The 23,481-nt window shown below is 42.4% G+C and overlaps 1 protein-coding gene across 4 annotated transcripts in view; it reads right to left on the bottom strand.

Annotated features, from left to right (window-relative positions):
* The window catches only part of golga4 (golgin A4), a 38,853-nt gene extending 16,197 nt beyond the window's left edge, over nt 1-22,656 (bottom strand). Inside the window, exons 1-18 of one of the 4 annotated variants that reach the window (XM_080741174.1) lie at nt 22,436-22,656; nt 21,183-21,260; nt 19,182-19,283; nt 14,268-14,348; nt 12,754-13,092; nt 11,594-11,641; nt 11,057-11,113; nt 10,603-10,701; nt 10,236-10,374; nt 9,684-9,874; nt 8,141-8,224; nt 7,597-7,744; nt 7,335-7,489; nt 6,236-6,334; nt 5,864-6,019; nt 1,275-4,825; nt 1,025-1,146; nt 66-169 (exon numbers count right to left, since the gene is read on the bottom strand). In XM_080741174.1, the coding sequence (XP_080597300.1) occupies nt 66-169; nt 1,025-1,146; nt 1,275-4,825; nt 5,864-6,019; nt 6,236-6,334; nt 7,335-7,489; nt 7,597-7,744; nt 8,141-8,224; nt 9,684-9,874; nt 10,236-10,374; nt 10,603-10,701; nt 11,057-11,113; nt 11,594-11,641; nt 12,754-13,092; nt 14,268-14,348; nt 19,182-19,283; nt 21,183-21,260; nt 22,436-22,519 (5,637 nt within the window). In that variant the 5' untranslated portion in view covers nt 22,520-22,656. Of the gene's footprint in view, nt 1-38; nt 170-1,024; nt 1,147-1,274; nt 4,826-5,863; nt 6,020-6,235; nt 6,335-7,334; nt 7,490-7,596; nt 7,745-8,140; nt 8,225-9,683; nt 9,875-10,235; nt 10,375-10,602; nt 10,702-11,056; nt 11,114-11,593; nt 11,642-12,753; nt 13,093-14,267; nt 14,349-19,181; nt 19,284-21,182; nt 21,261-22,435 lie in introns of all 4 variants that reach the window. The other 3 variants (XM_080741173.1, XM_080741175.1, XM_080741176.1) reach the window with 3 other exon arrangements.
* Between the last annotated feature and the right edge of the window lie 825 nt (nt 22,657-23,481).

Here is a 23,481-nt window from a genome sequence, read left to right on the forward strand (position 1 = left end):
CCCCCCAAACGAACACTACACTTGTCTTTATGAAGTACCTGCAACACCTCTTCATATTTCTTAACTGTTCTGTGCAGATCGTCCTCCTTCTGGGCTATGATCTGCTGAAGCTGACAGGATTCTTCGCGATGGCTATTCAAGAGCTCTGCCTCCACATCCTGGGCCTTCCCTGTGCCAAGGAAGGGGACACAATCCAGAGTTAGCACATACAGCCCCCAAATTCATATTCCAAACCTTGGAGTGCAGTATGAATTGGCCACAGGGGGGGACAGGGAAGTTCAGACAATGTTTCCTAATTCAATGATCCTTTGATTTTGTTCCACCCTAGTGGGAGCATATAGAAAAAAGCCAATTTTATTTCCTTTCTATCAGTTTGCATGTATTTGTAGCACGCTATTGTTAAACATAAAAGCACAAAGCTCCTTCGTTTTTACTTTGATTTCCCAATTTTATTCCCAATGCAGCTGTGCGGCTGACAAGACCAGAGACTAATTTGTTTTCAACACAACAGGGAACAAATACTACATGGCAATGAGTCTTGACTCAATTACCATAATTGACGGACTATAAGCTGCGGCTTTTTTCCCATGTTTTGAACCCTGCGGCGTACACAACGGTGCGGCTTATATATAGATTTTTACAGCTAACGGCCACCAGGGGCGTTCTGGCGGGAAGTATGAAGGACACCTGCGGCTTATAGTCAGGTGCGGCCTATATATGTAAAAATGAGTTTTAGCTTGTGCGGCTTATATTCAGGTGTGGCTTATAGTCCAGCAATTACGGTACTGCTAATTTATATTAGCTGAATGTGCATTGCTGCACATAAAAAATAGATGATCTTCTGCAAATGTTGACATGTAACACTGATTTGTATTTATAAAAAAGTGTATAGATATATCGATAGATAGATATACATACATGCATGTACATGCACACGCACACACACACACACACACACACACACACACACACACACACTATAAAAAAAAAAGTATATATCAGGCATTACTTTTCTCCGACTCACCAATTGTCTCTTTCACTGATGTTTCAAGCTCCCTCTCTTTCAAAGCCATTTGTGTGTTAAATTCCCTCAGAAGTTGCTTTATCGCAGAGTTCTGCTTCATCTCCATATCTTCCATCTCAAGCCTGTGAGGGGACATGGAAAAGGGGATATCAATACAATAAAATGTTATTAGATTAAATTAATTATACAGAGATACTGTATGCTTACTTTTTATAATTATGTATTTTTTTTTATTTAACTGAAAACGTACTTGAGCTTTTTCTCATTCTCCTCCGTTAATTCTTTCTTGGTGTATTCCAAGTCCTGCTCGTGCTCCTTTCTCAAAGATCGGATATCTTTCTGCAACCTGGTGAAGTCTTTCTGTAGCTTCTGCTTCTCATTCTTGACATCGGCAAGTTTCCTTCTTAAGGCCTCGGGAGATTCACTGTCCACCTCTTCTTCCATCAGAGAAAGGTTCTCCATCTCTTTTCCCAGGGTACCCTTGGTTTGCTCTGCACTACAATGCTCCAATACCAGCCCATCTTCCACTTCTACCAGATTCTGGCCATTCTTGTCTAAGCAAGATATAGCTGCCCGATGTTGATCGAGCAGCGCACTCTTCTGAAGCAGTTCTTCTTTAAGGTGACTCATTTCAGCAAGAAGCTTCTCATTTTGCTCTTCAGCCTGTCTCAGCTTTGTCTTAACTTCTTCTAACATAGAGTGCGTTTCATCCGGTTCTACCTCCTGGTTTGCTACATCTCTTTGTAATGACGACAGCTTATCTTCATAGACGTTTTTCAACTCCTCTAAAGACTTCTCTGTCTTGGCTCTCTCATTGCTTGTAATCAGTTCAAGTTGTTTCTCCTGATCTTCTTTAAGCTTGGCAATTGATGCTTCAAGGGTTACTCCTTTCTCCTTTAACATTTCTATGTGCTGTTCATTTGAGACTTTATTCTTCCTCATTTCCTCCAAACTCACCTGAAGCGCTTTGACGGTCTGCTCCTTTTCTTCAAGCTGTGAGGCCACTTGCTTTTTAATTTGACCGATTTTCTGCTCCGCTTTCTTCTTGAGTTCTGATACTTTCTGGGCGCTCTCTGTAGCCAGTTTCTCTTCGGTTGCCTTCAGACTCTCCTCCTTGCTCTCAAGAAGCTCATTTCTAATCTTCTCAAATTCTTCTTTCTGATTTTCAAGCTCTAGTTTACAGGTGTGGTTTTCTTTCAGCAGAGACTGCAGTTTTTCCTCAATCTCCTGCACCAGAGGGCCATTCTGGGAGGACTGCTCCTGGGTCTGTTGCAGCCGTTCCGTGAACTCCCTCTTTTCATTCTCCCTGATACTGTGCTGCTGCTTCAGGTCAGCGGCGAGCTGTTCACACTCCTTTGCTTTCAGAGCCAACAGCTCCTGAAGTTCACACACTCTACCGTTGCAGCTTTCAACCTCTGAGGAAAGTGCGCTCACCTTTTGCTCCTTTTCGCTCAAGGCTTGGTCCATCTCAGACTTGCTGATGGACTGATTGTCAAGAATGGCAGACTGTTTCTCTTGTTCCAGCCTCCCAATGGTCTCTTCCATTTGAGTGATAATTAGTTGTTTCTCCTCTTGATACTGCCGGTTTATCTGAGATATGGCTTCATCCTTCTCTCTTAGATTATTTCCTAGCTGAGTTTTCAAGTCGTTAATGATACCTTCCAAGTCACTGATATGTAACGTGTTGTTTTTTACGCTCTCTGAGATACTTCTGTTTTCTTCATCAAGCTGCTCAATTCTAAGGACTTTCTCAGAGATGGACTGTGAGTGATTCTCAGCCTCCTTTATCAGACTCTCTCTCTCTTTCATTAAGGCTTCAACATGCTCCTTGTGAGCATTAAGTTGAGCAGTTATCTGCTCTAGCGAACTGCATAGATTCTTATTTTCTTCTGTCTGCTGCCGGAGATTCTCCTCCAAAGTGCAAATTCTGTCTACTTTAGTGATGATAATGTTTTTAAGATGTCCCACCCTTTTCTGGTTACATAAAACTCTGTCTCTCAGATTTCGCACCCTACCCTCAACTCTCTCACTGAGTTCATTTGCTTTAGCCTGAAACTCCCTACTGTGATGCTCCATTTGGTTACTGATTACAACAAACTGCACCTGAGCACTCTCCTCGAGTTTCCGCTGCAAGCCCTCAACCTCCTTACATCTGGAAGTCTCTAGAGCCATAACCTGCTTCTCAGTTTCCTCACACTTTACTGACCAAGCCTTAAGTCTCTCTCTGTTCTCTTCTTTTGCCCTGCTCAGCTCATCTTGGAGAGTGTTTCTCTCAATCAGAGCCTGGTTCAGGTTCCTCTCAACTGACTCCATTTGTTCCTTCAGAAACACTTCGCCCTGAGACAAACTTTCAAGCTTAAATGCAGCTTCCTTTAGCTCTGCTTGCAGTTTCTGTACAGTAGTCTCTCGAATCACCAGCTCCTCCTTCAAGTCTTTTATCTCACGCAATACCTGCTCTTTCTCTTCTCTTTTCCTGTTAAACTGCTGAGAGACTTCGTCCAGTTCCTGGGCTTTCTCCTGGAGAGCGTGTGTGTGTTTCTCCGCCATGTCCTCCTCCTGTTGTCCTAACTTCTCCTGCCAACGTTGCTCCAGCTTCTCAAGCTCCTGCCTCTGGACATGCCGCAGTTTCTCCAGTTCCTCCTTATGGTTGTCCTGCAGCTCTGACATGGCACTGCTGAGGCCCTCAGAGCTCTGCTGAGCCATTGCTACAATCTTCTCCTGAATCTGTTGTTCTTTTTGCTGCAGCTCTGTCTCCTTCTTTTCAATCTCCTTCCTCGCAGACTCTTCGCTCTCCTGAAGCTTCCTCTTGAACTTCTCCTGCATTTCTTTGGCCTTCTGCTTCCACTTGTCCATCTTTGCATCCTGTGCTTTCAACTTCGCCTCCATGTTCTTTATGTTGCTTTCGTGGGCAGCCTTTTGCTCATCAAGGCACTTCCGTAACTGCTTCTCTTCATCTTGTTTAGTGTTCAGTTCTCCAGTGTGTGATTTTTCTTTCTCTGTGAGTTCCTCCTTTGTCTGATTCAGCTGCTGCTCTATTTCTTGAAGTTCCTTCAACCTTTGTAGAAGCGACTCCTCTTTCTGCTTAGATTCCGTCTTTGTAATGTCCAGCTGATGCTCCAAATCTTTCAAGTCATTCCTGCACTTAGCCAGATCCTCTGTGACATCACGCAACTGAGCATTCATGTTCTCCAGGGTCTTTTTCTCAGACTGGGCTTGAGATAAACACTCACGCAGCTCCTCCACCTCCTTAACCTTGACCGATAGGTCTTTCAGAAAAGCCTCTGATTCCGCTTTTTTCTTGAGAATGTGCTCAGCAAGCTGCTTTTCCTTCTCCTTTACGACAATCTTCAAAGCATTGATTTCAGCGTTGAGTTCCTCCTTCACTGCTTTCTCTAGTCCTCCTAGGGAATGCTCATGCAGCTGACGGATATTCTCAACCTCCGTCTTGTGCTTCTCCTCCAGAAGCTGCTTACAGCTCAACGCCTCGGCCAGTTCAGCAGAAAGTGCCTCCGACTCAGTCTGCTTCACCTCCAGTTTCTCCAAGGTTTTCTGGTTCATGTCTTCAACGTGTGCCTGGAACCCTAGCTCTTTCTCTTTCAGGATGGCCTCCACCTCTGCTCTGTGTGTTTCTTTGAGGTCATCCAGAGCAGTAAGATGCTGCTGGGTTAGGGCATCCAGTTGCTGCTGGCGAGCTTCCTCTAATGCAGACGTTTCCTCCTTGTGCTTGGCCTTAAGCTCGTCCAACAGAGTGGTTCCGTCTTGGGAGTCCGTTTGCAGAGAGCTCTCGAGCTCTAGTATTCTCTGCAGACAGAAATTAGGGTTATTGCAATAAAATGTAAAAAATGGAAAATGTAAAAAGTTCTAGTTCTAGCACCAAAAAATACCAGATTGTTATCAAATAAATAGTGCTGTTCAACGATTAAATATTTTAATCACGATTAATCGCATGATTTAGCGATGAATCAAATAAGTCATCAGCTTTTATCAGTTCACAATGTAACTTAGAGGGATATCTTTCAAGTCTTTCGTGGCCCTATTAACTTGGGAGTGGAAACATATGCTGGCTTTATGCGAAAGTATGTTAATCTTTTATTCAAAATCGATTAATAAACCCAAATAAATCATAATGCTATTGCATTAAACAGACTGCAGGTGATGGGTAAAAGGTTCTGCTAAATTTATTTAATAATATGATTACTGTTGTGTCCACCTTTATGCTTAATTATATTTTGTTACAGAGATGGACCTTGCAGCCAATATAGCCGATATTGTAGCCAATGTTTGACCATGAGTTGATAACTTTTGAGACAATTAGAGGTATATAATTACATTTTCCGAAATGTGCAGATACCCTGTATACTGTACTGTATGTCGGTTTGTTTACCGTTGAGTGAGAAAACAATAGAAGGAGGTATGCGCATGCATAAAGTGAATGGTAAATCGAGTGGCATATCAAGTGGCAAAGTGAGTTTTATAGTGAGTTTAACGTTGTTTAACATCATTTAATGCAATGCAATCAGATTTTCTTTTTGGATGTGGGCTGTCACGGCCAAAAAGTATGTTTTTGCCACTCAGTAGGCGTTCCCGCATAACTTCCGTGTATGATGATGATGTCACACGCATACCCTCTATATTGCACATTAAACTAAACATCTGGAGACCTCCCCAAATAATTGCTGAGATAATAATGTTGAGAAACAGTGTCCTAAACGGGTAGGCCAAATGGCTATAATATATAAATATGCGATTAATTAATTAATTAATTAATTAATTAAAAACAGTGAGTTAATTGCGATTAAATTAGCCCTAAAAATAATAGAATAACATTCTAAGACTCACGGTTCTTGTAAGTTCCAGCTCTAGTCGCATGCCCTTCATCTTGTCCTCAGCCTCTGCCTCCAGAGCGGCCTTCTGCAGTTCGGCGGCCTCTAAAGCCAGGCCAGTCTGTTGTTCTCGTTCCTTTGCCGTCTGAGAAAACTGCTCTTTGCATTGCTCCTAAAGCCAATTGAATCAAACAGCAGCTCGTCAAAATACAATACAAGTGGTCATTTGAGCAAATATACTGTATTATGTACTGGACGTGCACTCTAATTCACCATAATTCTATTCAATTCAAATCTTTTGATGATTCAGAATTCTGAAGTTGGGTCGAGTGCAGTTTAGTCCATTACGGTAAGTAAATGCAATTTAACAACAACCCTCAACACCCACCATGGCTTGCTTGATTCTGGCATTGAACTCCTCTTCCTTCGCAGCCAGAGTTTCATTGTGTAATCTTTCCATTCTTGCCTCTGTCTCCTCTGATGATTTCTACATCAAAATACATACACAATGTTAAGTACATAAAACTTTAAAGGGCCATAGAAATAAAAAGCTTAAAATACAATTGCTATTTAATCTATCTACTCGTTCTGCCAATTATTAACAATGTTAAATCCACACAGGCACACACCTTGTCATGTCCATTAACATTGTTTACTGGACATGACAAGTAGCTCCACTTCTGTGTTCAACCCCAAAAGCTGTCAGTCACCATCTGAACCTAAATCTACTTTTTTGTGTGTTAAGACACTTCCGTTATAATTTGTCTGCCAATAAGGAAACTCTTGTTCTGTATCTGTTAACTGGTTTGCAACATGTAACAACCTTTGATTTGTTCACTACTTTGTTTTGAAAAGAGATTTGAAAATAAATTTGGGTCAAGTAACTGGTTTTAGAATGTAGAATTTAACCACTTTCAATGTGGCGTCAGTATTTTGGGCATGTCATTATACCCAAAATTTGCAAAATGTTCAACAAGCGTGTAGATCTGCTAGTGGATATAACCAGTGCATGGTGCTGAATTTCTCTCACAGAAGTTTTCTATGTTCACTACCATTATAAAGATGACCGTTTCCTGATGTCCAACTGAAAACGTTTGTAACTTCGTTATAGACATTTATACAAATATTTATACAAATATCTGTAATGATGAAACTCCAAGGGTAGTATTTTCATCTAGCGTAACCTTTTTGTGTATAATGAATTTCACTGCTCAACAGGGAAGGCTATGTCCCTGTAGCAAAGTAAACAGTAGTAAAGTAACATGGAACACTCTGCCAAATGTTGCAAAAGACAGACTTCTGTTTCAGATCAGTTCAGGGTGTGAGGATGGAGAGGGTGTAGCGGTAGCCAAATAATTCTGATTCTGTGAAATTGGACCAGGTGTAACACTGCTACAGTTTGAATAAAGACAAAAAACTAGAACAACAACAACAACAAAAACATCTGTATTGAATGGAATTCTTTTATGTAAACTTCAGCTCCTGACCTTCATGAGGGTCGCAACCTCCTGTTTGACTCGCAGGACTTCCTGCTGCTCCTTTTTAACCTGTTTCACCTGCTCGTCCAGCTGAACCTGCAGCTGCTTGCGGGCCTCCTCTGCCCTCTGGGCCACGCCCAGTGCCCGCTCAAGCTCCTCAAAGGCTGCAGTATGGCGAGAAAACAGAGCATCAAGTTACCCTCCCACGAACGCACATTTCCACACACATTTAACAGAAGCAGCGGATGGATGGATGGATGCTGCCACTCACCCGATTTCTCAGACTTTTCTTTCTGCTCTTGCAGCTCTTCCCTCTGGGCCGTCGCCTGTTGGATTCGGGAGCGTAGCTGAGCGATCTCCTCCTCTTTCATCTCCAGAGTCTCATGCATCTGTCTCTTTGTCTCTGCAATGACCATGCCCTAAAAACAAGACAACCCGTGGCAAAGAACAAATGTATTTTTAACCTACAAGGGGTGAACAAATTCAGAAACACTGAAAAGTATCTCATGATGAGTGATGTCTGTGTATTTCACAGTTCACACTCTTCAAGTCAAGCTCTAGGTCTGTAATTGTGCTGGACAGTTCTTGGAGCTCTCCACATTCCTCAAAGTGATCTCATGAGTGTCTGGCTGGACCCTGCAGAGCTGGGGTCAAAGTTTAAGAGCAACAACCTGGGACTGCCAAGCTTTGCGACCTCCTCGCACAGTAGTGGAGCAAAAACATGTCTGTAGTTCAGAGACAAGACATTCTATGTAGTACGCTCAATCAGGATGTGACCCGGAGCCCCCAAAAAGACACCCCGCCTCCTCACTCACCTTGTCTTGTTCCAGCTGTTCAATGAGGTTCTTGGCATCGCGTAACTGAGTGATCAGCTTTGTCTTCTCCGTTGTGTGCAATTCCTATGAACATAACATTTCTGTAAATCAGTAATCACACAGCACTCTTTACACAAAGGGGCATTCGATTTCAAGAATAATTGATCCATTGTTGTGTGTTCTATAAATCAGTGGCATCCGTCTCGCGGGGCATGTACCATATATTTAACGACCGGCTAGAAAGCGTCTGCATATGCTGTACCACCCACAAGGCTTAGCCCACAAAGCGGCCAACAAGAAAGTCTACACAGCCCCAGCTCAACCAACATGGTAACCCAAATTACAGCCCAGGTTAGCGTCAGTGGCCTGTAGTAGCCGTGTCTCTGTGTCACTGCTGTTTAACCAGTGGTTATCAAAAACCAAACATCAGGCTTACATCTCTTCCCAGCTGTTTGATCTATGAGTGTCCGTGATGTTCTGAAAACACTGATTTATTGAGTACAAGAAGACAGAAAAATTTAAAAAAATAAGAGAGAAAAAAAAAAAGATTTATAAACTTCCTATTCATGGCAACAACATTGCTAAACAAAAAACAATAACGCACAAATCAAGACCCCCAAAAACATGGGGTCCTATGAACCAGACCACACTTAATACATTCCAAAATCCCTGAGGTGAAAGTCTGGAATTGTAGACAGCTGGTCTGTTTTATGGGGTATTTGTTTGAGGCAGGGGATGAACAGAGCACCAGGATGCCTCTACGCTGCTTAGAAGGACTAAGCGCCTGTTAACCTCTGCTCTTCCTTAAACAGGAAAGGCTCTGTTCCCAAACAGCGCTAAGGCTCAACACACAGACGCATGACAATTCGCGAGCACGGACGCAAATCTGCTGTCTATCAACACCGCAGGTTTCTGCCGACTGAATAAAATCGGTTAGCGGTGGCTGCGAAACATTTCACAGCGACGATGGTCAAAGCCATCTGTGCTCCATCATACCACCAAAGCAAAATGTTTTGAAATCAAAGCAAAATAATGGTCGCAGCCATGTCAAGTTGACATGACATGACCCCCTCTGCTGGAGCTCGGCCAGGGTATCTGGAGGCTCGGACAGAGAAGCCACAGCATTCCACTGTCTGTGTCACTGAGATAATGGAGTCACATTATTAACGGACCATGAAGGCTCTCCAGATGATTTATAACCCGACATCACTAGACTAAACACACTGCTCATTGATTCGCAGCATCTCAGCCCAGCCCCATTTTAATCAAACCTCCTCATAATTATAGCTCACCGCCACATCAATTTCTAGTAACTGGCTGTCCCCCGAGAATTCCTTTGATATTTTTTTCTGGGTTCCAAGTTGTACTTCTGAAAATATCTTATGGGTGATGATGGTGGTAATGATTATAATGAGATATTATACAGAGATTGAGATGATAAGTTTGGTGACTGATGGCTCCCATATGGTAGAAAACATTTGTGGAGTCCTGTGTAAACAGTCAGTGTTGTGCGGTGGTGCTTGATAAGCATCAGGCGAGGTACCTTGGTCTTCTCCAGCTCCTGCAGTCTCTCTTGCAGCTGCTCCTGCAGGGTGTCGTTCTCACTGGCCAGCTGGGCACTGCGCTCCTTGTGTGTGCGCAGCAGGTCCTTGCACTTCTGGAGGAGATTCTCCTGCCTCTTCACTCGCTTCTGCAGAGCCTCTACCACCTTGGCTGGGTCGCTGCTGCCCTCTTCTGCTCACAGGAGGAAAGGAAAATATCTCTTACACACATCCAGGGGGTCTTTAGATAATGTTGCTGTACGACCCCATGTATGTGTCAATATTTCAACTTTGTATGTTTTATTTCTTTCATTAAATAACGGCTTAAACCCTGCACATTTTATGCCTTTTTTGCACATTTATATGTATATTCTCTCCCTAATTGCATTACACTGACGTTGTAATACAGTAACTACACTGGATCCATTGGAACACAGGTTATTTTTTCCCATTTCCCGAGAAGTAAATATGTTGGAGCGTTTCTGCATGACAGCGATGATATACAGCACACAATCACATTGTATGGTGTTACTGTAATAAATACGAATGCATACCCTCAGTAACTGCAACCTCTGCCCCTGGCTCCTTAGAGGGACTCTGAGGGGCAGAAGCCGAATCCACACCATCTTCAGACGGCGCCACCTCCCCCTCGAGTGGGATGCCTCCCTTGACTCGCTTCTTTAACAAAGCAACCTGGCAGAAGATAACACAGTCAAAGTTAAGTCTAATTTATACTAGTTTACATGACGATAACCCTTTTGCCTTTTTCATTGCATGATCATACGACAAAGTACAAACTATTAGTCTCTTCTACTATCAAGTCAGTAATGCATGACACAGTTCCAGACAGTTTAATTAATCTAATTTGTTGTTAATACTCATTTTCAACATTTTAGAATCGCAAACACCCCTAGTACCTACCTGAGTGTGGAGGACTGTGATCATTTGGTCCTTCTCCTCCAGGGTGGCATCGAACTCCTCTTGTAAATGTTTCTTGGCCTGTTGGTCCATTTGCAGCTCCTACAGACCATCAAAAGCATTCAAATGTCAAACCTTTGACACTAACATTGTAACGTTCAAATGTAACCTGAACCTGGAATTAAAGCAATGCAAATCGTTCCAGATAAAGGTTTTTCTGCTCTGTTGACAGTCTTTGGTCTGTAATGTAATCTCAAAGTCAAAGTCAAAGCCAATTTTACGAGTGCTTATCTGCAGTTATTCTAGCTTCCAAAAAGCTTTTAAACCAAAATGACAAAGTGGCTGCACTCGTTCTGACTAAAATTAGCCCATGCCTGCTTCAATGGCCAGAAGGGGAAATTCAAGGTCGACATATCGACCCAGAGAAACAACAATTATCCAACTGCGTTTTCTTTACCTCTCTCAGCTCCCCTATCCTGCGGAGAGATTTATCTTGGCTCTGACTAAGGATGACCTGGAAGGGTGGTTGTGGAAAATAGAAGAGAAAAATTACAACATATTGGTTGATGATAATAATGATTTACTTCTAACCTGTGAATAACCTGCAAACCGCCAGCAAAACTTCCCACTGTAATTTACGGCAGTGTTTCTCAAATGGGAGTACGTGGAGGGCGGTACTACTTTTGTTTGTTTTATTTGTTTTACTGCATAATGTTTAATGATAAAACATTGACACACTTTTTGTTAACCATTTAAATCAAAACCTTGACTAGCAAAACTGTTGAATAGAAATCAATCCTTATTTGCCATTATGCGATTTCATTTGATCAATCATTCAGAAAATCTAATTCTAGCTAGGGTCTTCTCTAGCAGGGGGTAATTGGATTTAGAAATCAGGGGAAAAGGGGTACTGAGGCCAAAATAGTTTGAGAACCACTTGATTTAAAGGCTCATGATGTTTTAATGTCACACATGCACTAAAAAACCCACTTACCTGGGTTTTCTCTTTATCTCGTTGCACTGTTCGGTATGCGGTGACCAGCTGGATGAAAACAAAAAAAGGGAGTGAGTAGTGGGAAGAAAAACAGCAGGCGAGGTCAGAGGAGAGATGGAGGTCATCATAATTGATGGACATGTAAGGCAAGATTATAAATCAGCTGGCTCTCTTCATCTCCAGGGGTTAAAGGTGGATGTCGGGGCAGTGGTTATCTATGCCGCTGCTTCTCAATATGGGGTCCAGGGCATTACAGGGGTCGGGTCTCCACTAAATGACTGATTGTTTGGAGCATACATGGGCAACTGGTGGCCCGGGGCCACATGCGGCCCCCACCGTCACTTAATGCAGCCCGCAGGTAATATTGGAATACGGATATATTATTGATTTCAGCAGTTACAATTCCAAACATGACCCGCCTTAATTACTTCAGTCTACAGTAGCTTAATGACTAGTAGTAGTAGCCCATTACTTTTTATGTCCAATGTACAGTATTTGTATTGAATTCATAAAGTTAATATTAAGTATAACCAAATGCATTTGATATTCAATAAAAAAATAAAACACTTTTCAGGATTCCAATTCAAAATTAAATTAAATGGGCTTCTGTGGCGTACCCTAATGCAGTGGTTCTCGACAACCAGTGGTCTGGAGACCACCAGTGGTCCTTCAGGGGGTTACAGGTGGTCCCCAGCTAAATGATAAAGAGTTGTTAACCAAATGGATCCTAATAGATCTTTAACTCTTGAGAGTGTAAAATGAAAACAAATGGACCCTTATGGGTCCCTAACGAGATTTGGTTTCATTTTATGACTATTATTTTACAACTATCATTAAACATCTGCATTACTTAATTTACAAGACGTCTACACAGTTAGAAAATGTAGAAGAATTGTTATTTTGATCAGCGTTTGCCTGTCTCCTATTGTACCACATCAATGCAGCATGGAATTGTGGACAAATCTTATCCAACGATAACAAAATATAGGTCTTGGGTCTTGAGAGGCTAAACCTCTTCAAATGGTGGTCCTCATATGCCAAATAAATAATGGACCTTGATATTGGAAAGGGTTGAAAACTACTGCCCTAATCATGCATATAAAAAACGAAAAATAAAAGGTTATGAATCACTGGTCTACTGTACTGTATGTGGGCCTCACCTCAGAGTACTTTCCTCTGTAGTTTGCCAGGCTCCTCTCCACCCGGTGCATGCGGTGCAGCAGCTGCTCTTTGGACATGGCCTGATTGGCCTCTGCGCTCCCGGGCGACTCCTCGGCCTCGCTCTCGATGTCCGATGGGGGGTCGTACGTAGGGGCGGACGAGGCCTCGCCGTCCCCCAGAGGAGTTAGCGAGTCGCGGGACGAGCTGCGGACGAGGCTCTCTTTAGACGGGGAGCGGAAGAGGTTCTCCGCCCGGCTCGCTCCACCGCGAAGGAGAGACTCCACAGATGTTGGCACCTTCAGCTGCATCTTCTGAGCAAATGACTGGGGCTCCTCTCGCTAAAGGATCGTTAATTGACAAAAAATAAATACAAAAAAGCCACCCAAACTTACAACAGTTCAAACGCCACAGCAACCATGTTTAAACATTCATTTCAGTGACAGCTTTATTGAAGAGAGTGGGAGAGTGTTGTTAAACTTGCCTGGGGGGTGTTTTTTCACAGTATGAGGGATTGCCAAGAAATTGCAACATTTCCGAGCGGGATCGCATCACACAAATAATTCATATAATAATGCTAGATGTAATAATTAAATAATAATGCCTCTTGATATAAGTTATATCCTTATACCCGACCAAAAGTCATATCAAGGAATAAACAAAGTGTCAATGGGGTGTTTAATCGAAGCAAACGGTTCAATAACATTTGCATGGAAGATTAGTCAGAGACATCGGCTGGGCCAATGGCTCAGGGAAGCGTTTTGCTATGGAGAAGATACATGTACTGTAACTTGCATTCTGAAAAGGAAAAGTGGAATTTCTCATAGGGTTTGGTGAGTTACAGTAGGAATGTTAATGTGCCGGACAAGGCGGACATGTTACAAGGCGGACATGTTACAAATGATTAATATATGAAAGATCTATTGTCCTGGAACTGCCCATGATGACTAATTTGGTGGCCTAATAAATGCTATTGGTTAGCCTGATGCTGACGGGGAAAAGAGCTCTTGGCGTGACAAAAAAAGACAAAGATCGTCGCAACAAGAACGAGACGGACGATGATGGCTGGACTACTGTCAGACGCTGAGTCCTAATCCTCCATCTTTGCCACGTAAAGGCTTGTGTGGTGACTAACTGGTTTCCATCTGTTCCTTCCATCTTTGCCTTTGTTACAGTATATACTTTCAATATAAGTCTGGGTAAAGTATGTCTTGTCTAGCAACTGTTATTTAAAAGAAAGGAAAAAATCACACTCGTGTGAACTGAGCGGTGGAGGCTGTGTGTGTGTGTGTGTGTGTGTGTGTGTGTGTGTGTGTGTGTGTGTGTGTGTGTGTGTGTGTGTGCGCGCGCGTGCGTGCGTGCGTGCGTGTGTGTGTGTGTGTGAATGTGAGTCTGAACAACAGCGCCCCTCCCTTAACATGTGTGGTCAGAAAAGGTTACTGCAGGCTACAGACACGCATACCCACACACACGGCCACGTATAGGAGCGTTGTGACCACCGCTCAAAAAAACTTGCCTGGGGAGAAACCATAGGAGAAACACGTCCGTCTCCATTGATGCTGCCTCTTGGAGACCTGGGTACTCCTTTAGAGGCATTCTGCAACGAGTAACAATATAAGACACAATGAGAACCCTGCTCCAGGGAGGATTGCAGGCCAGTTAGTCATCCACACCCATTGTTGTCACTCCCTGATTACTCTGCGGGGAGCAATATTAGTATTGCTGGGAGCAATTCAGGGGCAATGGGTACCCTCATGCAACTTGGAAAAAACACAGGGGTTAAAAATACACAAACGAAGGCATCTCTACAGTACATGAAACAAAAAGGGGGTTAAAAACACTATTCTATTGAATAGTCATGAGGTCAGAACAAATAGTCAAACTCAATTAAAGGAGCCGATGCTTGCATTAAAGGTGCTTAGTTGGCGGTAGTGGACACAGCAGAACTGCGAGAGCACAGAGACATAACAGAAGTGTGTGGAGAAATTAGGCAGCTTTAGTTGGTTGAGCTGAGTTGTTACAAGCAGGGTTAGAGTTAGCAGATTTATTTCCTCCCTTGTCCAACTCTAAATTATTTTTCCCTATGAGATTCTAATACAAATAATACGTAAATTCTATTTTGCTATTTCTATCGCTTACAATGGAAGTTAAAGGCTCTGTTAGGGCAAGAGGTCCAGTCAATTCCTATTGGAGGCAGAGGCAAAGAGCATGCCGAGGACTCTAAGCACTCCCAGAACTTTATATGAATGATAGAACAGAAGGCTCATTTTACATCATTACAGACAGCATTTATTTCACTTTTACACCAAGTGCAATTGTCTACTTCACACAGGATTCACCCGGCCCCTGTTGTTAAAATCGTTTTCCCTCCAAGACATCTTTTGGTAACTCATACGATGTGGCTATTAACCCACTAATGAGCTGGTCATGCTTTGTTGGGCTTTGTCTGCAGTTGAATAAAAGTGCCTGAGTGAAAATGAACTCCCCATTTAGTGAGGCCTCACTTAAGTGTTTGTACTCCGTACTCCATCCCACTTTCGCTTTGCAAGAAACCACATCAATTAATGAAGGCTTAACAGCATGTTATTGGTAACATATCTCAAAATGATTGGAAGTGGCTCAACAGGACTTTTAAGCAGGTCTCTATAATAATTCGTAGGCAGTTACTGGATGTGATCTATTCCACCATTTCTAATGGTCCATGGCATAAATACCAATACCAGTCAATTAGAAAATGTAAAATAATAATTATAACCAGTAAGACCGTCAGGTCGCATACACAAACTTTAGAAGGCAATGGTAGCCAATCAGGAGGGAATATGGGAAATGGGACAGATCCATGTTGATGACATGACTTTAGAGATACTGTGTACCGGCCCGTCATGGTCATAATTTCTGATGTCATTTTTCAGTTTCTCTCCGAAACAATGTTTGTTTTGTTTTATACAAGACTTTTTTGAGTTTTTGCTATTTTGTTTGTTCCAAAAGAAGAAACTTTATCATTTCATCATTAATCATTCCATGACAATCGTTTTGTTCAATGAGGTTTGGCCTTGGCTGTTATCTGTGTGTTGCCTTAATTTTTAGATTAGTCACATAGTGTGTTACAAAATCATTCTATAAACGTCCAAAACAGGGCCATACCTTTTGTGTTTCCTTAATTTTTAGACTAGTCATGTAGTGTGTTACAAAATCATTCTCTAAATGTCCAAAATAGGACCATTCTTTTTGTGTTTCCTTAATCTTTAGACTAGTCATGTAGTGCATTACAAAATCATTCTCTAAATGTCCAAAATAGGACCGTTACCTTTTTAGCGGCCCTTGGACTGGCGAGTGGCCCCTCGCCGCCCCTGAACCATCTTAAGTTGAGTAGCCCTGCTTTATGGGGTCTAAATTGAGTCTTAGTGTAACTCTGACAGTGTACACATGATGGGACCAAATGAGCCCTCACAGGTCCATTTGAACACTGTCTGAGTTAAGGAGAGACCTTGAAATGTAAACGTTTGAGGAACATTTCTAGTCATTTCAGATTTATTGTACTGGCTTTAATGTGCAGAGATGCAAAGCCTGGTTTCTATTTACTGCTCAGCGCTCAAATCCGGTCTAGAGCTCGCCTACTGTATCCGGTAATTTCACACACACATCGACGCACGTAGTGTTTCTGCCCCAGAACGGATCAGCTAAGAGAATTGGTCCCGTCCTAGCGTTTGTGTTTTTAACTTTCTATAGTGTAAATAGAGCACACAAGACTATTAATAATACTGGACCTAACCAGTACTGGACGGAAAAAGTAAACCAGGTTACTGCAGTGGAACGTCTGGTAAAGAGAAGTGAATTTAAATCCAAAGCCAAGACAACTCAGTCTGGAACCTCACAAGCTAAGTAGCTAACTAACACGCAACCAACACTCCGATGTGCTTTCACTTATGTTCGTTCATTGATTGTGCAAAGTCTGCCTGGCAATGTTTGCAAGTAACTATTTGTTTTGCTAACAGTGAAATGCTCCCAGCTTTTAGATGTTTTAGAACACAACGTCTCTTTCGCGAGTCCATACTGCTCTGGACGCCGCCATTGTATGTTGTGATGTTGTGTGCGGTCGCTAGTGCGCATGCGCAGTTCACCCACTAGCCTGCGGGAAGAGAGCTGGCTCGTCTCCTCCTCTTCTCCCCCTTAGCAGCCGTAAGCTACAAGTTGGCGATCAAAATAATCTAATTCGTTGGCAACAAATTTAGTCATCGATTTAATCGATTAGTTGTTTCAGCCCTAATATATATGCACACACACACACACACACACACACACACACACACCTTTGTTTATATAATAATAATTTATGTATTTATTTATTTTTATGTGTTTTTGTCCGGGCACTTAGTAGAATATAGTGTAGCCTGACAGACAGTGCATTGCGGGTTCGAGTCCAGTTCCTGACGATCTTTACTGCATGTCTCTCCCCAGCTCTCTCTCGCCGTTTCCTGTCTATCTTCACTAACACTCAGAAATGCAGAAAAGCCCCAAAAATATATATGTTTTAAAATGTATTTTACATTATCTTAATTGTGTGTTATGCCACAGCCTTCATACATATTGTACTATAACTATACTGTATGTCTTTGAGAATTGTTCAAAATATTAGAGTGGTTAGCTCTAAAAAAGGTTGAGAACCACTGATCTACACCTGCTGCAGAAAGAAGCCTGAGTAGAATAATGCTGCCATTACAGCAAAGTGTGCTGCTTCATTATATTTGAAACTTCACACCAATAATGATGGATTGCCATGGGAGGTTGTGCACTACAGTATACCGTGTGTTGTGCCAGAAAATGTACAACACATCTCGACAAAGTCGACATTGCCCATGCTCAGGATAACGCAATGAAGCAGAGCAATTAGACATAATAATATCTTTGAGCTACAGTATCAGTATGATGAAATTAAACCTCATTATGCTGCACTCCTCCAGGGCAGGATTTTATCAGACGTGGCAACGATGACATTGTGATAACATGGTGCAGAAACATGACAAGAGAGACAGTGGCTAATTTGGGAGACATAAGTGGGTTTATCACAAGACAGTGAAGATAAGGTTCTTCACTAACCGCATATCAATATGCAAATTATCCAGCCATTATGCATGTCTTAATGATCATTGCAATGTGTATGCACTATAATATAAGAAGGAGGAGGCTGTAACTTGGAAAGCATGCCTTATTGCCTTTCCTTGAAAGATGATAGATTGACTGTAGCTCAAGTTGATAAAAGTCCTCAATGACTTTGATAAGCCCATATTACACATGGCCTTAATGGAGTTCAGTAAACATTCACATGTGGACTCTGACCTTAAGAAACACAAACTAGTAGTAGTAGCTTACTTAATTTAAGCTCATGAAATCAGATGTTATAAAACCCATGATCCATTGCATGAAAAGTTGTAGTGCCAAGTACGAAAACAACCCAAATGAGCATATATATTTTTTAAATTAAGTTTTATGTTCCCTGAGCCTGCTTTCAACCTCTTCCCATGAACACAAACGCTGTCCGTTTTATGATATGAGCTTCATAGAGTAAGTGCAGGTGGCTTGGGGCACTGTTTGTTCATTGAAAATACGCAACAAGAACTCATTTTTGCCCACAGCTCAAAGACTGCAACTTGTAAAACCAAACTTCAACAGCTCGCCAAATAATCACAATGTACAGACAGAGCCAGGGGAAAAACCATCAGTCAACTTAATGTACAGGAGGTTGTTGTTGTTTTTTTTTACCACATTAACCCACTGGGCATGTCATTATAGGTCGACATTTTCAAACCGTTTTGAAGATTTTCTAAATGTCCAAAAAAAGTGAAAATACAAGCTACTGTACAAGCTCACAATGCATCTCAACGCGTTGTCAGCTCAAAGACAGAATTCTTTCACTATTTTTGAAAATAAAACAAAGTATAAAATAGGGCTTAAGTGGTTAAAACGGCAAGCAGCTAAAAACCTTAGGGACATGTAAGGACAAGGGGATGGAGGGGAGGTAACAATCTTTTCCCAGGGCAATTAGGAACAACTGAAGGGACAGGTAAATAAATTGGCATACGGCGGAAGGAAAGCACACAAGCCTTTCTACTCCACAAGACAAACCATCCATCACTCCCGTTAGATGCAAGGTTAGCCTAGAGGTGAGATGCCTTCAAGTTACTATTATCCAAAACAAACAGGAAGGATGAGAGAGAGAGAGCGGGCGAGGGGGAAGGGGGATCAAGCAGTCTTCACGTACTACATAGGCGACAATCCTCTACCTACTCCCCAAAGAAAGTGCTGAGATGCGAGGAAGTAACAAGGAAAGAAGGAGTTGGAGGAGGAGGAAGAGGTTGAGCTCGAGGCAGAGGTGGGAAAAGGAGGAGTTGAAGGAGGCAGGGCAGGGGTGGGGGCGTGAGAACAAACTCACCACACTGGCTACCTGGGCCGTTTGGGGTCGTTTTGAATGGTCCAGAGCAAAGATAGTATACTCAGACAGAAAAGCAGGCTCTGCTATCATCCCGGCCAGCATCTGACCCCGTCAGTGCAGTAACGGGGACGAGAAGAGTCAGGGAGAGGAAGAGGGAGACAGAGAGCAATGAGAAAGAAAAACAACACGGTGAGTGTGAAAACGGCGCTGAGGTGGGGGCTGTCGTGCCAGGCCGTCCGTAATTCCCTACAGAGAGCCTGGCCTGACGAGGATGAACAAGAAACACACAGAGTCACACAAGAGAGAAAGAGAGAGGGAGAGGGGGAGAGAGAGAGAGTAAAGAAAGAGCATGTGAAAGGGAATGAAGGAAAGGGGGGTGAAACATCCAATCAACATCGATCAATGTTATGAATAACAATTTGACATCTCTGCATACAGGCCTGTGTCACAGCAAAATGGCTAGGTTTTGTTTCTGTGTGGGCTACACTGCATCCAAAATGCTCGCACCCGGAACGAGAACGATTGTCAAGACCGTGTCAGTGATGTCAAAAGGTTAAGAGCTGGAGGTTGAAAATCAAAAAAGGTGCAGTGATGATACGAGAGCTTCTAGGTGAGGGTAGAATAGGACGCTTCAGGTGGTGACAATGCCTCTGCACTTTTGAAGAGATGATGAGAAGAATGTTGAGAGTTGACCAAAAAAAAAAGAAAAGCTCAACGTCACCCCCGGAGTAAGCAGTCTGCCTGGTTGAAATGTAGCTTAAGGTTAGCTTAAGGGATAGGTCTTCTCTTGGCCTACTGCACCACCCAAAACAACATAACATCCAAATACTAAAAAATACATGTATTGACCCTAAGTTGCATCAACCGACTCCACATGTGGTCATGTTATCCACTTCATTGCTAGTCTGCTCCCATGTAATGAGACCCATTCCTTTTTAAACTTGCCCACATCCATTAACAGAGATCAGAGTTGGGGGGGAAACGCAGCAACTCACTGGAGAGGGAAAAAAAAACATTGAAAAGGGAGATGCATCAATAATTCATATCCATACTGTAATGGGGTCTACACTCAAAATGCCCTGTGCCGTAGACAGAAGAAAATGGTCTTGAGGGATGATTTGGTGATTAGTGTGCTCCTCCTAAATAGAGTAAAAGAATATATAATAATCATACTACTTTGATCGTTTATAGTTTATGAAAAAATAAAAAAGTCTGCTTAAGTATTAGAAGGCCTTGAAATAAATCTATAATTGATTTAGATATTTCCGTACCTTGTATGAAGTATTGTATTACAGTCTGCTAAAATAAAAGGAATGTCATAGATACATTTCAAAATATAAATGAATGTGTTTAATCAAAACAGATTGACAATGTCAATATTATTGAGGCCCATCTGTAGGCCTAATCCATTCCAAGCCACATTGACAAGTACTAAATAATGGTCCACAATTCTGAATAATCTATCTCTACCACTTGAGGCATTTGTAATCACTCAGATTTGGGTAACAACGGAAATGGATCATTTATTTAGTTTTCTTCAAGATCTACAAGCTCACAACATCAGGATGCATCACGACACACCGTGAGCTTGTAGATTGCCTTTTTGTCGTACAATATAAGGGCTTAAAAGTTGTTAACAGCTTTTTATCAGGGACTGAGTGAGCATGGATCATTAATTAAATAGTTCACCAAAGTCTTCCTTCATCAGTCACTGAAGACTATTTAATTCATCATGAACGAACCGATAGATAGCTGGCAGCAGGACGGTCAAAGAGGGAGGACTAATAAATCATTCATTAAGGGGATGCTTGGAGGGGAACAAAGGTATCAACGGCATTGAGGGACTCGCCTTCGTCACAAGGTTCTACTGAAGAGTGCCCTCGTTATAAAGCCATTTCGGGAGTGAATGCCTCGATATTGGTGCAAGCAGCCGCAGCCTGAGCGCAAGCCTTGTGTCACACCTGCATCTATCAGTGGCTGTCTGGCTCACACCCTGCTTACCTCTCTGTCCCTCGGAGAGGTTGGGCCATCGTGCTGAAAGGGAGGGGTGAGGCTGCTACGTCTCTCTCCAGCACCCAACTGAAACAACAGACACAGGTGTAAAAAAGACATGGCCATCATACACTTACCAACTATACCCTAATCTTAACGTCTGTTTTGTACTTTTGTACATGACAGAGAAGTCACCTTTTCCGCAAGACCACACCCCACAACAAAACATTATTCTCATATTAGAAAACTTTGAATTCTGTTCTAATTACACCTTTATAAACCTTTTTAAACCAGACGTTCTCTAGTTCTCCTCCAGCACCAGATTAAATTGACTGAATATTTTATCAGAAAAAAGATGCAGAACAGTACAAGTACAGTCAAAAAATAAATAAAAAATGTAGTACAGCACAAGTACAGTCAAACCCCCTGCCTAAAAGGAACACCCCAAAAAAAGATATGATTGTGCATATACAGTACATATGCACAATAAAAATAAAATCCTCTGCATGAATTGCAACAAGCAAACTAGACGGTCTTGTATCAAGGCTAGTAGCCTTGATGGTAATTTAGTGGGCAGCATAACTGGTTTTACTTAGCTATGCTGCCCACTAAATTATTACAGTGTTGTATCTAGGCTACAAGCAAAACCAGCTATGCTGCCCAGCCCACTAAATCAATATCCAAAATCAACAGTGATGTTAAGCGTCCAACAAATTAATTAATAGAATAAACAGCATCGAAGGTCACTCTATTTGTAAATGAGCAGGCGAGGAAAAACAAGCATATGGCGGCACAGCTGTCATGCAAACACAGTCCAAAGAAACTAGAATAATGCATACACACATCAATCATAAATGTCTATAAGCAAACACACTGCAAATAGCCACGACTGTTTACATGACGCCTACAAGGCAAATATGACACTTTTACAGCCTCTCTGTCATTGTCCCAGACTTCAGACCCACTGAACCGACTGGACTGGTGTCTTTCCTGAACGCCTCTTTAAGCATCAGCTGATGACAGCTCGCCAGCCTTAGCCTGCTAGTGCTATAGCTACTGTATCTGGCTGCCTGCTACACACAACATTAGCTTGTTGCTAGCAGACCGTAGTTAGCTATGTGTGTCACCTCTGTTGAAACTTGGTTCACTCAAACTAAAACACTAAACGAAACAATCCCGTACTGTGTGTGCGTTCCTTGACAGTGGCAGGTTGTTTTGCCTTAGCATGGATCAGACAGCATAATATAAACAAACAGACTGACCTGCTGGGCCTGCTGCTGTGGTGACTGCGCATTCCTCTGAGGTGACTGCTCCTCGTTTATCTTCTGCTTCAGCTTTTTGAACATGTTCTGACGCCAGTGTGTAGCTGTTACTCCTGTACATGAACAGAGTAATAACTACTTTCCAGCGGGGACGTGTTGTTTAGTGGTGTGTTCTGCTGGCATCCAGACATCCACACACTTCCTTGTTCGCTTACTGTTTTCTCCAGCAGGTGACAGCGGCCAGTGCGCATGTGCGGCCTACGTGGAGGAAAATCAGTAGAAAATCAGTAGACGGGGGTTCTCGAAGTAGGGTCCGGGGACCTCCGTGGCGGCCGCGTCCTTGAAGGGGTTCCAAAGGGTCCCCACCCAGTAAAATGAGGAGTGGTTTAAAGGGAAACTAGGTAAGGTGTATTTGTGTAAGAAATGGTACCCAATGAATGCTATTGGCTGGAGGGCGGGTCTTCATTCTGTATAGCCAATACAAAAAAGTCTAGAAACATATAGCCTACTTTATAATACATTTTAAAATGAACGTGACCATAATTCACTATAACACACTATAACATGATGATTTAAAAAAGACCTTCTAAAACGGCTAGTTCCATCCCTTGATTCTGATTGGCTGGTTTCCCTTTAATTGCTGTGGTATGAGACTATAATCCACACCTTGAATCACAGTTTAAATATCAAACCCAGGTTCTTTCCAGTGTTCAGTGCGCCAATTATCCGCACCTGTGTTGTTGGCAAAAAAGTTGGGAACTACTTTATTGTAACTGGGAACTACTTTCTTGCAGATCTTGTAGTGAATTAGGCCTATTAGTGAAATAGAACAGTTTTAAAGTTACATGTCTATGATTTTTCATGTTGCCATATTGTAAGCGTTTTAGAAAAGCAATAAGCCACGCGAGGCGTTGGAGACACTCGGCTTCGCCTCGTGTCGCCTCTCAGCCGTTATAAAATACCAGGTAACCACATGCCTCTTATTGTGGCGTATATGCTTCATTAAACTAGCAACTGAAGGAAACTGAGCATTGGTTCCGTTTACA

Source organism: Nannobrachium achirus (genome assembly GCF_963921795.1).
Source record: "Nannobrachium achirus genome assembly, chromosome: 13".
NCBI classification, from domain to species: Eukaryota; Metazoa; Chordata; class Actinopteri; order Myctophiformes; family Myctophidae; genus Nannobrachium; species Nannobrachium achirus.